This window comes from Myotis nattereri, assembly GCF_964212035.1.
Source record: "Myotis nattereri genome assembly, chromosome: 3".
Lineage (NCBI taxonomy): Eukaryota > Metazoa > Chordata > Mammalia > Chiroptera > Vespertilionidae > Myotis > Myotis nattereri.
The window spans coordinates 201,725,979-201,740,528 of NC_138077.1; the positions used below are offsets into that span (position 1 = coordinate 201,725,979).

Here is a 14,550-nt window from a genome sequence, read left to right on the forward strand (position 1 = left end):
GGGACGTCCATGAGAAAGAGGTGCGTCCACCACAGTGTCTTTTCAAAGTCATTTGCACTGGAAACCGAGAGTGTTCAAGTTAACTGACCACAGGGTGAGAGATCCTTGGTCTGAAGTCGGCGGGACGACCAAGAATGGGAGCGGACAGCGGTCAGGCCGGCTTTGGGAGCGAGGCCGCCTCCAGCACCGGGATAGGCAGCCCGCAGAGCAGCGGCGGAGGAGGAAACCGTCTGCCGGGCGCTCACCAAGACGGCGCTGTCTGGCTGGGCAGGCGCTGGCAGGCGCTCAGAGTGGATTCAAGCATGAGGTGGGGGCTTGGGTCAGGACACCTCCCAGGTCCCTTCTTGGCCCTGACGTCGGGGACGCGGGCCTCTTCCCTCTGGGAAGGCGTTCAAGTAACGGCACTGAGGCATGAGGAGAGGTTGTGTGCGGCAGGGGGCCACTGGCAGCTGGCTCCTGGCCCGGAGCTCCCCGCGGGGTCCTCACAGCTCCTTGAGGGTGATCTGAATCTTGCCATCATGCTCCCCCATGTCCAGCAGGAAGGCGACATGGTTGCTGTAATGCTGAATGATGTTGTTGTCCATGTTGACCAAGATTCTGGAAGAGAAGAGACGTGGCTAGACTGTGGGAGGCCCCTTGCCTTCAGGGCCCTGAGTGACAAGGATGATAGTGACGGTTACTACCTATCAGGGACCCCCATTATTTCCAGCGTCTCACAGACTTTCTCTGTGACCCTCATCACAACCTGCAAGGTGGTGGTTCCCTGTCCCACTTTCAGGGGAGGGCACAATGCCCAAGTGGCCGAGCCACAACTCAAACCAGGCCTGCCAGTTACCATGCCCCCGACTGTGCCTGGGTGCCTCTCTCAGTACATATGAGCGGGACACTTGGGAGCAACTAAAGGTAGACTCAGGGAAGACTCAGTGCTCCTTAGTCACCAGCCAGACTGAGGACGCAGACACAGGGTGTGAGTTCCAGTGCAGGAGGCGTGGCAGATGGACAGTGTGGAGACAGCGACGTGCCACTCAGATGTGCCTGCCTGAGCCAGAGGCGAGGACCACACGAGCCCAGGCTAAGCCCCGTCCCCAGGAAGCTGACATCTCAGGGATGCACAACAGACTTTGAGGAGCTTGTCCTTCTCTCTCCCCACAGGCTTCAGGCAAGGACCTGGGCCACCCTGAGGAGGAGAAAGCCTCCGTGGCGGGGCCTCTGCAGGGTCAGAGCCACAGCACATGCCAGGGGCACCCTAGGAGCTGCTTCCCTGGGGAAGGACCCAGGAAGAGGTGACCCGGCCTGATCCTGTCAGGAACGGAAGTGAGTATTTTCACCCGTCCGTCCATCCAGCCATCTGCCCATCCATCCATCAGTCCATCACGCCATCATTTGCTGAGGCCTTTCCACATGCAGGGCCTTGCTCCACACAAAAACAAGGGTCACAGAGACCCTAGAGCCTGTCCTCCAGGAGTTTAGCATCTAGCATGGCCCCGGAGAACAACGCCTGTTACCCTGTTACTCTAGCTCATGACGGGGAACCCGAGGCTCAGAGGGGTAGTCATTTGCCTCGGGCCACACAGGCAACAGATTGCCCAGCTGGGATTTGAATCCAGACTTTTGTCTCCCTTCACTGCATCTTTTTTTTTTATAAAGGAAAAAAAAATCACCCCCCAACCCCCCATAAATACAAATTAGAAAGTGGCATATATAAGGAAGGCAAAATTCAGGACTGAGGAGAGTTCAGATGAGGGCAAGATTACTTTAGGAGGGGCAGGAGGGTGGGGTGAGAATCCCAGACCACGCTCCTGGCAGGTAGCTGCCTGCTTTCCTGAGGACCCCAGGGGAGGCGGTTGCCTTGTCCCCACCATCCCCAGGGCGGAGGGGCAATGGAGACAGCGGTGGGCAGAAGCCAACTGCCTGTGTTCAGTCGTCTCTGCAGCAACATCAAGCAGCTGCTGCTTTTCGGAAGGCAGCCTGGCGCAGGCTCCCTCTTCCTCAGGTCCTGCTGGTAGTCCCTACACTTTCCAGGGGGGTCTGTGGGGGCAGCGGGGATGGGGGGAGGAAGGGCAGAGGGGTGGCACTCTGTCAGTGGCAGGGCTTTGTTTGTTTCAGGCAGTGGCATTTACAGGGTGTGTCTGGGTGCCAGCCACTAAGTGCCTACGTGCACACACTGAAGATGCCTCCCTCCCGCGCCCAGGCAGGGCCTCCCAGGGGCCCAGCGCACACCTGTGCCGAGGGAGCCCAGACAGGCCCCAGGACCCTTCCCCTCAGAGGTCAATGACCCCTGGGCCCTAGAGGCAGGGGTGTCAGGAACCGTGTCCCAGAGGTGGGCCTCCTGTCACTTGCTAGCTCTAGCCATCTTGTCCTGGTTCGCATGAAACCCCTGGCCAGCTGCCAGCAAAAACAATGTATTTGTTCATCTTTCAAGCACTCAGTGGTGCTTGTAAGCTGATTGCATCTGCCTTTGTCCAGAGGACTCTCGGGAGGACTCTATGAAAATAACGAGGCCACTGATTAGAATTTCCTGCTCCTCAGACGAGAAGCGTCAACTCTTAGGGAGGTGACAAATGAGCCTGGCCTCTCCCAAGGGGCTTTTTTGGGGGCTCTTCTCATTGGGCATCAGAGGCAACCCTAGACCTGAGGTTTCCATGGTTGGGGGTGTGTGTGGGTGTGGGGTGCCTCTGCAGGGCTGCTGAGTGATGCCCCGGGCTATGGGGCTGGCCTGGCCACAGCCTGTATTTGCTCACTGCTTAGCGGTTAGAGGAAAAAGCAGGAGGCAAGATAAAGTCGGGGTGTATGCACAGCCTTTAGGCCAGGATTCCTCCTGCCATTTACTAACTCTGTGATCCTGGGACTACTTAGAACCTCAGTCTCCTCCTCTGTGGAATAGAGATGATCACCCAAACTCAGAGGGTCACTGAGAGGACCCCCCGGAGTTATCCAGCCCAGCACCTGGCATGTACAACCATGTGCGCCACTAATGGAAGTTGTTACAATTATGGCTTAACTAGCTGGCTGGGCTTAAGGGAAAGATTTGCAACTCAGCCAGTGGGGCTAGGGGTTGGGGCAACCTTCTATGTATTACCCCACACCCCAAATCATACTCAAGGGCACCTCCCAGCCGCTCAGCCCAGCTCTGGTGGGATGGGTAAGGGAGGCTGGCCGCAGGTGGGGCTGCAGCCAGGGGGTGTGGGCACTGGCACTGAAAGGGGAAGTGGGGCTGGGCTTGTCCGGGCAAAGCAGAGCCTGCCCTCTGCTGTGAGCCCCAATTTGAAACCGAAACTTGAAAGAAAAAAAACCCCAGACACTCATACAACCAAAACCAACGGATCCTTTCCCAGGGGCTGCGAGCGCACACCTTCCCCCACCTCGCCCTTCTATGGGAAGCTGGGTGGAAACTGGCGGGGGGGGGGGGGGGCGGGGGCTGGGCCTGTGAGGAAGGAGGCCACCCCTGGGCCTAACTGGATGGGGCCTCAGCCTGCGTCCAAAACCTGCCTCACTCTGCAGTTTTCTAAAAAGAACAGATCACAGCCATATACAGGGACAATGCCTGCTCACTGCCAGGGCGGCCAGTATGTGAGGCTGGAGTTAGACTGCGCAGGGCGGGAGGACCTGGTCGGAGGTGTGGGCAGTGGGGCCGGGAGTGTTTCCCAGAGCCCTGGTGCTGGGTCCTCTGGGCAGGGAGCGGCAATGGCGATTTTCTCTGCTGGGGGCGGGCTCAGCTGGGCTGGTGAAGTGACCCAGTTAACAGTCCTCTGACCAGGGGACGGAAGCCTGGGAGGGCAGTGACCACGTGGATCCCACACCAAGGATCTCCCGGAAGAGGACAAAGGGAGCTGCCGTCCTGAGCACAAATCCAGGAGCCCAGGGGAGGTGACAGGCCCTGTCTGACCCCCTGGAGGGTAAAATCTTACTCCCCGATGCCTCCTGCAGACCTGAAGGTGGAGGAGGCCCGAGGAGCATCCCTGGAGGGGCTCCCTCAAAACCACACCCAATCACAGTCCCCTTTCCTGAACCATGGCCGGCCACTCCCTTCTGGGCACTGACTCAGCGGGTAGCACCGCTGCTGGGCCCTTCTACCCGAGGCTTTACTCTGCCGCTGCTGCCCCTGAGCACTGCTTATCACCTCCGAGCCTCAGTTTCCCTATCTGTGAAGTGTCATGGCATCCACCTCGCAGTGTGACTGTGAGAGTTAAACGAGACATGCTCAGCACACTGTCTGACACAAAGCAGGGGATCAAGTGAATGGCAGTTGCTATTATCATCATTACAACCAAGTGACTTGCTTATCCAGAGGTCTTGGGACTTGAACTTGAGTTTCCTGACATGTGGCCCTGCACTTCCCACAATCTCCCTCTCCTTTCCTTCCCAGTAGCCCTCACCGTCTGGTCTCTGCGGGTGACCTTGGCCTGACTGGGGGCTCTCTATCCAAGTCCCCCTCCCCTAGCCCTCTCCACAAAGTCAAGTACAAACACCACTCAGCACGGAGTAGCAGGCCGATGCTGGTCAGAATGGACCTGCTGGGAACTCCATGAGTCAACACTTTAGAAGGCGTGGAGACGGGGCGGGAGAGCTGTCCTGGCACTTACCCCCGCTTGCATTTCTTGTAGACTTTGTAAATGTTCTCTTCAGGAAGCCCATACTTCTCAGAGATCTGGAAGAGAACAGTGGGGGGTTCATTGTCTGCTGCCCAAAGTGGATGTATCCCATTCTTTTATATCATGACTTCTCATTTCCTAATTATAAAAGTGTTATATGTCCAGCCCTGGCTGGTGTGGCTCAGTTTGTCCCATACACTAAAAGGTCGAGGATTCAAGTCCCAGTCAGGGCACATGCCTAGGTTGATCCCGGGCTGTGGCACAAGCAGGATGCAACCGATTGATGCTTTTCTCTCTCTCTCTCTCTCTCTCTCTCTCTCTCTCTCTCTCTCTCTGTCATCAATCAATAAAAAAAACAACACACATATCCTTAGGTGAGAATCTTTTAAAAAGTAATATATATCCAGATTGTGGAAAGATACAAAGAAGAAGATTACAATCACCCATAATCCTGTCTTTCAGAGATAAACACCATTAACATCAGGCCATGTATATAGATATTTTTCTATCCCACATAGGTAGTTTGCTTATCCTTGTATATTATAAGCCATCCCACATCACAACAAACTCTTGACAAACAGCATGGTTAGTGGCTGTAAAATAACCCAAAGGGCATCACCACTTCCCTCAACCCCAGCCTAACGTCCCAATACTGATCGTCCCAGTGCTGAGGCCTCCCCTCCACCAGCTGTGCAAACTACTCATTACAGAGCCCAGCTCGTAAGACTGCTGGGAGAATTAAATGAACTGGCCCACATAAAACAGAGGACAGTTCCTGGTATGTACCAAATACATGGCCGATACTCAGTAACTGGTCATTGCTATTATTTTAGAAGTGGAGCAATAGGGATGCTCTTACCCTATTGTGGGGGGAGGGTAACCCAGACATTTCCCCCTTCGAGCAGGAATTACTAATCCCATTTGATGGGCGTGGATGCTGAGCTGGAAGAAGGTAAGGCCTGTGCCAAGGCCTAGCCTAGACCAGGTTTCCTCCCCATCACAACCCAGACCTGGGAGCTTGTTCTACAGATGAGGAAACCGCAGCTCAGAGGCTGGTGAGCGTGTCTGCACTCACAGTTTCAGCCATTTCTCCCAAAACTCGTTTCCTCTGGGGAGACACACTGGTCCCACCTCCACTACCCACAGTTACGGAACTCTTACTTTGCTGAGCCCCAGTTTCCCTGTTTGTAAAATGGGTGTAATAATGGGATGTACACAACAGGGTTGTTCTGCACATGAATTGAGACGATGATGTAAAGGGCCCAGGCCAGTGCCTGTGCCCTGGTGAGGGCTCAGTCAGTGTTGCAGGTTCGTGTTACTGACTGCCTTGAAGCGGCAGGGAACGTCACGCCAAGGGCTTCCGGTGAAGGTTCCTCACTGGGCCTTTTAGGATGAGGATCAGTTCGGCTCCCCGTTATTCTCTGCTGTGACAGAGAGCCCTCCAGGCAAGAAAAATCCCCCGACTATTTATCTTAGTGGTGATGTGACTGGAAGCTACCAGCAGTGCCTCAAGTCAATGCAGGCAAGAACGTAGGAATTTTCTACCCATAAGTTGTACAAAGACAACACAGGCTGCTCCATAGGCAATAAGCTCTCCATCCCGTAAGTATACAAGTCAAGACTGGGCACCCACGGCAGTTACTGGGGAGAGAGCTCAAGCACTAGAGGAGGAGCTGACCCTTTAAGGTTCTAGCCAACCCCAAGATTGAGTCGACATTCAAATGACATTTACTGGCCTTTTGTGAGCCCAACTTCCTGGGGCTGGTGCCAAGTAGGGCTGAGGATATGTGAGGAGAACAGGAGAGTGGGAGAGCCTGGCGGATCCCAGCTCTGTCACTGCGAGTGACCTTGGCAAGTTAACTGCCCTCCTTCTGGGAGGCTGTTTCCTCATGGGAAATGAGGAGATAATAATAGTACCCACTTTTCAGGGTTGTTAAAAGAATATGGTGAGCTGGCAAATGCAGTATGCCTGGCACACAGTGGGTCTTCAAAAGGTAGACAATGTTATGCTTTAATTCATTTCCCCTCCACAGTCCAAGATCTTGGAACCACGTGGCTTTTCTGAGTGGGCCGACCTTTAAGCATCGCTGGCCCTGGTGAGGCTGCTTGCGCAGTTGTTAGCTGAGCCACAAAGCTGCTGTGGGTTTTGTTCGGGGCTGAGTCACCTGCTCTCTGGTGGTTTGGGGGTGGTGGTAGGGGAAGGTCTTGCCCAGACACACCTTCAGCTTCCTTGGCCAGCACTCCATCCTCCCCCCAGCCCTCTAGCCAACCACAAGCTACAGGAATGAGGCCCCTGGGAAGGAAAAAAAGTGTCTCTGGGGTCTGGCCTTTTGGGGTTTCATTCCCATTAAAATAGAAACAAGTTTGCAAAGCCAACAAAAAGCTCTGGCTTGTCAAACAGCAGCCATCAGATTAAGGAGGATTTATGGTGTGTGCGACTCCCAGGGTGGAGCCAGGGTTCTGGCTGCAAGATAACATCACAGAGGCTTAAACCACCCCCCTCTCCCTCTCCCCTCCCCCCCACACACAGCCGGGCCCAAAAGGCCCTCCCAAGTGGGTGGGACAGGTGGGCCACCACAGCACCAAGGTCCCAGTGCACTCCTTCCCAGAGCCCGCCTGTGGGAAGTCTGACTGTGTGGTGCAGAGTGAAGAAGCATGTGCCCAGGAGCACGAGACGGGGTCTGGCCGGGCAGCGGCGTCCGCAGGCCTCTTACCGCATTCCTCAGCCCCTTCAGGTCCGGGGTCTTCAACATGAGGGCGTCAAACACCTCCTCAGTCTCCCTCCGCACATACAACAGAACTGAGAAGCAAAGGGGTGGCTTTTAGTGCTGCGAGGAGGATAAATGAGCCAGGGATACCTTAGGGGAGGGGGGATCTTAAAAAATATCACGTCCTTTCTTAACCTAAGATTGATTTTGGCCGAAAAAGCCAACCCTTGCTGAGGGTCTGTACCCAGCTGGGAACCCCCCCGGGCTCTGTGGGTCCCAGGCACCTGCTCAGAGCCTGCTGATCTTGGCGGGCGTGAATCCCCGCTCTCCCACCTGAGTCAGTTTAACATTACTGAGTCTCATTTCATCCAAATGGGAGTGGGGTAGAACCAGCCCTATTTCACAGAGTTGCTGTGGGGATGAATAATTCTCGGAAACACCCAGTGTAGGGCAAGGCCCAAGTCAAGGTTGCTGGAAGCTTTGGCTCCTGGCTGCTGGTTGGTGTCTTCCTGCTGGTCAGTTACGGCCCCCAGAGGTTCAGGCACCTCCTTCTCTTCCAGGAAATCACAGACTCAAGAGTGTCCAAGCCAGAAAGCCAGCTACGGCAACCCACCCTGCTCCCAACTCCTCTAGAGAAAGTGGGGGGGGGTTTGCCCAACATAACCAGCCTGTCACCTTGACCAGCGCCCCAGGACACCCATGTCCAACAAGGTCAGGGGAGGCGGGAGCCCTCCAGCTCCATGACTGTCTCTCTAAGCACCTTGGGTGCCCCCTGGACCCTCCCCCACCCTCAAGTTTTGGCCCAACCCTGGCTCTGAGGCATAAAGCAGCCCCTTGTACCCTCTCTGCTGGGATGGGTGCTGCCTGGGCTGCCTGGGCCAGGACCAGTGATTGAGGTTTTGGGGAGGCCTCACAGGAAGCTGGGGTGAGGGGGCTCAAACAACAAAGGGGAGGGGGATAGTGAGGCTACCTCTCTGCAGGTCGTCTTCCTTGGCCTGTTTGGAGGGCAGAGGCTCCAGCTCCTCAGCAAAGGGCAAGCAGGTCCGCTTCAGAGGCAGCCTGTGGGGACGGCAAAGAGGGGCTCATCAGCAAGCCAGGAGGACCCGAGTCCAAAGGACCCCGCTGATCCCGCAGGGCCTCAGAGGGGAAGGAGACCCCGTGAAGGCAGCAAAGCGGGGGGGGCAGGGTTAGGGCAGCATGTTCTGGAGCTGGAGCTGCACTGCCTGGGTTCAAGTCCCAGCCCCGCTGCTCACCAGCTGGGTGACTAGGGGTGAGTCAGCCGCCCAGGGCTCCCGTCTGTGAAAGGGGATGACAGTAAACTAGCACTGCTCCGTGAGGCAGTGAGGCTGGAGGAGAGGATGCACACTGCTGTCACACCGTGTGCGACCCCCGCTGGCGCCTCAATAAACGGGGACTGTTGTTTTATTACCAACATTATTTTTTGAAAGATCAGGTTGGATGTGAGTCGGTGGGAGGAGGAAGGGTTGTGGGATCTGGAGTGAGACTAAGGCTCCAGCCTGTCTCTGCTGCTTAACAGCTCTGTGACCTTGGGCCTGTCACTTCACTTCCTGAGACTCGGTTTCCTCCTTCATAAGTAGGAAGGGGGGTTCCCTGTTTGCCTGCCTCACTGGGGCTGTTGTGAGGGGATAAATGACATAATTTGGTGTCTAAGCACCTTCTGAAAAGTCCCTCTTGTAAACGCTTCCCCTTCACAAGATGCACTGACACTCGGCCCGCTCCCGGCAGCCTCATCCCCAGGTCAGCTTCTCATCTGACAGATTTCCAGGCTGAGGCTGAGGGGAGGGGAGGGACTGTGGCTGACAGACAGAGGGTGGCGGCCCTTCCTAGACGGAAGGGCCAAGGGGAGGAGGGCTCTGAGCCCCTCAGTCCCCCACCACAGCTTCCCCTCCTCGCTCTCTAAACCTGACCCCCATCTCGGAGGCTTTTTCTTTCCCTTTTTACAAGCAGATGTCTCGCCAGAGATTCGCCAGCTTTTCACATAAAACGAACCCATAAAAACCCAGGCAGTTTCAGTGAGAAAGGAGCATGAATCTAGGAGCTTGGAGGTTGGGGCAGAGTCCCGTGGCTGCTTCCTCTGGGCCCAGCCCTTAGCTTGGGAGGCAGGTGGGGGCAGGGAGAGCAGTGAAGGGGGGACAGGTGAGGCCCTGGGCTGCCCGTCTCCGTACCTGTTGGAGCCACCCTGTCCTGCCGAGGGCACTGCCTGCAATAAAAAGAAAAGACATTTTCCATCACATGCAAAAGCTGAGCGGAGCCCCCAGCTGCTGGAGGCTTTCTGGGGGGACAGCCTTTGGCTGGGGGAGAGGGAGATGCAGTCTCGGTGCCTCTCCAGCCCCTTCTGCTCAGATCACAGCCCTTTCGTGAGCTGAGATCTGGACTGGAAAGGAAGCATCTCACCCACGTGGGATGAGTCAGGGACTCTGACACAGGAGGTGCTACAGAGTGCTGGCAGGATCAGGGAGTCCCACCTGAGCCCAGCACGCCCAGGCTGTCCTGCAGCAGGTGACTAGTGTGGGAGCTGAGGCAGAGGCGGGAGGAGGGAGCACGCCCTTTGCCCCTCCTGTGGGCCTGGCACTGCTGCCTGGTGCAGTCATCGCCAGTCCCAGGAGGAAACACCGTAGCCCAGAGAGGGCAGACAGCCCTGGGTAACACCCAGCAGGAGGCAGTCCGGACTCAGACTCCAGACTCCAGTTCTCCACTCTTCCTGCTTCCTGGGTGCCCCTCTCAGGCTGCCTGTGCAAAGACTGGTCCCTCTGTCTTTCCCCACAGATTAGCTGTAACCTGGCCACAGGGCCTTAATCTCCGGTGGTCAGTCATCTCCCTGCTGGGCTAGTTGGGGAAAAGAGTGAGTTCATGCAGCCGCCTGTGCTGGAGGCACAGCACCGATTCTGGGGCGGCGAAGGGAAGAGGCGGACATAGAAAAGGATTTAAATGAGTCCAAAGATGGCACCAGGGCTGGCTGCTCTTCCAGCTCCATGATCTACCTTGTACACCAGAGGCCGTTTCTGCACACATTCCCACCCATGCAGCGGGAGCTATGACCTCAAAGGAAGGAAACGGTCCCAGTGCTTAGCCGACAGGCTCTGCTGCTGCCTTGCTGTGGGCCTCGTCTGGAAATGGGATAACCAGTCTCTGCCTCACAGGACGGCTGAGAGGGGAAACGAGACGGTGGGCCAAGGGCTGGGCCCCGCACGCCTGGCTCGTCCAAGGTGCTCATAACTGCCTCCGCCTTGAGAGGTGGTGAAGCCAGTGGACAAGGGCACCGTTCCTGAAGGCAGGCTGCCTGGCTCGGGCTCGGCCACTCCTGTGTAATTCTGGGAGGACTCTGTGCCTCAGTTTCCACCCCACAAATCAGGGGTGAATGGTATAATCCACTTCACAGGGATGCAGTGGGGGTCAGAGGAGGTGATGGGGGAAGCATGAGCCTGCTCACAGCGTGCGCTCACAGCGTCTCTGAGATGAGTAGACCCACTTGCTTTGAGGAGGCTACCATCGAGTCTGGGGCTCAGATATCAGAAACCTCCTCTGTGTGTGCTCCAAGCATAAACACTCTGATGGCCATAAAGTCCATTTCCTCATTAACATTCTTCTCTTGAGTAGAAAAGGTCACGGAAGTTATGTGATCGTATGTACACATTTTAAAAAATGTCCTGGGATTCAATGAAGGCTTTTTCATTTTGATGTAAAAAATATTAGGACCCATAAACATCTAAATGGACCTGGATTGGTTGAGTGGTAGGTTGCTCCCCACTGGTCTGTGCTAAGGAGCCAAGACCCTCTCTCAGCCCACGGCCCTTACCCCGCCAGGACGCTGCAGGCCGGAGAAGTGCACGTTGGGAATGAACAGCACGGGCGGGGTCTCCAGGTCGGCCTCCGGCCGCAGGTAGGTGATCTCATTGCCCCTGAAGCCGGACAGCAGACAGCCCTTGATACCTGGTGGGAAAAGGGAGGCAGGGTGACCTGAGGTCCCTCCATCCGTGCCCCAGCCTCTGCCCTCTAGTCTCCTTGACCCCTTCACCCCAACCCAGCCCAGCCCAGTCCCTGACTCATCTCCACTGACCATTGTTGCTGGAGTCGGGGCACTTGACTTTCCTCCGGAACTGCTTCCGCTCATCATCCCGCATCTTCCTCTCTGCTCCCTGTGAGGGGGGATGGGAAGCGGGTCATTAAGTGTCTTGGGAGGGGCTGGCTGCTTTGCATCTTGAATATGGCCAGCCTTCTGATGCTGCTTTCTTCCCCGTGTGAGACCAGGAAATACGAAAGTACAGAGAGAGGGAGGGAGAGGGCGGGGGGGGGGGGGGGGGGTGGTGCGGGGGAAGAAATGTGAAAGAGACATTTCTAGAGATCCAGAAAGAGATCTTCGGAAAGAGATGAGATAGGGCCCGGCAGGCAAGGCTCAGTGGTTGAGCGTCGACCTATGAACCAGGAGGTCACCATTCAATTCCCAGTCAGGGCACATGCGTGGATTGCGGGCTCTGTCCCAGTGGGGGTGTGCAGGAGGCAGCCGATCAGTGATTCTCTCTCATCATTGATGTTTCTATCTCTCTCTCCCTCTCCCTTCCTCTCTGATGCCAATAAAAATAATAAATAAAATAAAATAAAATAAAATAAAATAAAATAAAATAGATGCGATAGGAATGCAGAGGCAGGAGAAGATATACATAGAGAGGCCAGGACAGACAGTGACAAGCACAGAGACAGAGAGAGAAATTCAGAGAGCAAGTCAGCGAGAGACAGACACGCCCAGAGTGGCTGGTGAGGATGCAGGGAGGGGCTGCCCTGCTCCCTCCCTGGGCCCAGTAGAGGGTCTGTCCACTCTTGTCACCTTGTCACAGAAGATCTTGATCTGGCAGACAGCGCGGTGCACCAGGCGCTCGGTGGCGGAGCCACAGTCATAGGTGTCAATCTGCAGGTTCAGGGGGACACCCTTTACCCCCTTCTGCGACGAGAAGTCTGTGCTGAGGCAGTTGACGCCGATGAACACCTGGGGACAGACGGGGAGCTGACTAAACAGCCTGCCCAGGTCCCCAGCTCTGCTGTCCCACCAATCCCCTTTATTGAGCCCCTGGGTGCCTGCTGAGCCCTGATTTCACACGCTCCGGAAGCAAATGTCCCCTCTCTTCTACAAAAGGGGAGCTGATGCTCAGAGTGGGACAACTGCCCCAGGGAGGCGCAGGGAGGGTGTGGGGAGCGGGCTTTGAGTCCAAGTCTTTACTCATGGACAATGCACTGGACGGACACGGGCGGCCCCAAGGATCAAGGCCCTGAGAGGGAGATTAATGATCCCTTAGGGCAGCGGTTCTCAACCTGTGGGTCGCGACCCCTTCGGCGGTCGAACGACCCTTTCGCAGGGGTCGCCTAAGACCATCCTGCATATCAGATATTTACATGACGATTCATAACAGTAGCAACATTACAGTTATGAAGTAGCAACGAAAATAATGTTATGGTTGGGTCACAACATGAGGAACTGTATTTAAAGGGCCGGAAGGTGGAGAACCGCTGCCTTAGGGGCTTAAAATCAAGAGCCTCATTTTCCTACAGCTTGGAGCGAGGAGGTGGAGAAGGGCCCAATTCCCACCTCCAGGCCCCCAGCTTCAGACCACCGTCCTGCTGGGCCTGGGCCACAGAGAGTGAGACACTGCCCCTCTGCGCCCCAAACACCAGCTCCAGCCAACACCAGACCAGTCACCCCCCTTCCCAGCTGAGGAAATGGAGGCTCTGAGCAGGGAGTCAGGCAGGGTGGCAGAGTGGAATGAGCCTGGACATGGGGCCACCCACATCTGGGGTGGGAAGCGGGGCTCTGCCACGCACTACCCTGTGGACAGCGCTTTAAGCACACGGAGCTGCTTCCCAGCTGCTGGGCTGTGGGTCACTAGCGGCCTGGCATGTAGTGGCTGCTGGATATGTGCAGCTGTTGCTAGGGGGGCAGCTGGAGTCTCCCTCAAAGCCTAGGCCCGACTGAGGGCAGCTCACTCCTCCATGGGGTGAGTGGCCAGACCCCACTCCCTTGGAAATGACCCTGACCTGCACAGCAGGGGTGGGGGTGGTGCCTGAGCAGACCCCCTTCCTTCCCAGGCCACGGGGGGCCCTGGGCACATGCCAGACATACCTCCCCCTCAGCCAGCTCAGCCCTAATGTAGCCCCCACCCAGCTCACACCTGAGAAAGACCCACGCCTGGGGGCTTAAGAAGCTGTGAGAAAATCCCAACCGAAACCCACCTCTCCCTTCCCACGAAACTCTGTCCCCACCTCTCTGCACTGGAGGCCCCACTCCCCCTCCTGCCCCTGGCACCTGTTTGAATAATAATAATCCCTGCCTTTGGGCCTCCCTTTGTGTTTTCAGAGCCCCTCACTCCATTTTCTCAGGCCCCCCTGGACAGGCGGGGAGACAGGGATTAGCTCCCAGCCTGTCCAAGGCCAGAAATGTCCTTGCCATGAACTGAACCCAACCCTGCTCTTGTGGGCTGAGCCTGGGCCAGGGAGGGGAAGGGACAGAGGCAAGGTCACCCAGCCCCTGGCCCTCAGACTGCTGGCCTTTCCACCATGCCAGCTCTGCCCACAGAAAACCAGCACTCCAGGCTGGCCGTAAGCATTAAATAGCTTAACTGCTGGGACAAAAAAAAAAATCACCAGAGGCTCCAATTCTCAGGCCTCCCTGGTGGGTTTGGCACTGTGCCCGTCTCTCAGACATGCATGATCTCGTGGAATCTTCGCCACAGCCCCAGAAGGCAGATTATTGTTTCCTTCCTCTGGCTCAGGAAAGGAGGCAACTGGGATTTCAGCCCTCATCCACCGGACTCCAGAGCATTTCTCCCGCAACACTATACTGCCAGTCAGGAAGCCTGGCGTCAGCAGCAGCTTGTGACCTTGCACAAGACTCAGCTTTCCTATCTGGTAAATGGGTGGACTGGATTAATAACAACAGCCACCACTTATGTGCCAGGCTGTGCTCTACCTTTCACTTATCTCACATGGTCCTCACATCAGCCGAACGGCTGGTGCTACGATTACATCCCAATTTTAAAGCCACAACACTGGTCTAAGCTCACAGGGCTGGGATGCGGGCCCGGCCTTTCTGGCTTCAGAGCCTGTGCTTCTCCACCGCTCTCGATCCTGCCTCCTCCCCTGATGCCCTCACAGGAGCAGCTGCCACAGTCCTAGGGGCAGGCGGGCCCTGTCCCCAGGATGGGGACTTCGGGCGGCCCGGCCCTGACCGGCCATGCTCCAGC

At 56.4% G+C, this 14,550-nt stretch overlaps 1 protein-coding gene across 3 annotated transcripts in view; it reads right to left on the minus strand.

Annotated features, from left to right (window-relative positions):
• Positions 1-391: 391 nt before the first annotated feature.
• Positions 392-14,550, minus strand: part of GRHL3 (grainyhead like transcription factor 3) — a gene marked incomplete at both ends in the record, with an annotated part of 31,051 nt that continues 16,892 nt past the window's right edge. For 2 of the 3 annotated variants that reach the window (XM_081087694.1, XM_081087692.1), the window contains 8 exons: positions 483-597; positions 4,584-4,648; positions 7,307-7,392; positions 8,271-8,359; positions 9,487-9,521; positions 11,118-11,251; positions 11,379-11,457; positions 12,144-12,302. In XM_081087694.1, the coding sequence (XP_080943820.1) occupies positions 483-597; positions 4,584-4,648; positions 7,307-7,392; positions 8,271-8,359; positions 9,487-9,521; positions 11,118-11,251; positions 11,379-11,457; positions 12,144-12,302 (762 nt within the window). Of the gene's footprint in view, positions 651-4,583; positions 4,649-7,306; positions 7,393-8,270; positions 8,360-9,486; positions 9,522-11,117; positions 11,252-11,378; positions 11,458-12,143; positions 12,303-14,550 lie in introns of all 3 variants that reach the window. The other variant, XM_081087693.1, reaches the window with a different exon arrangement.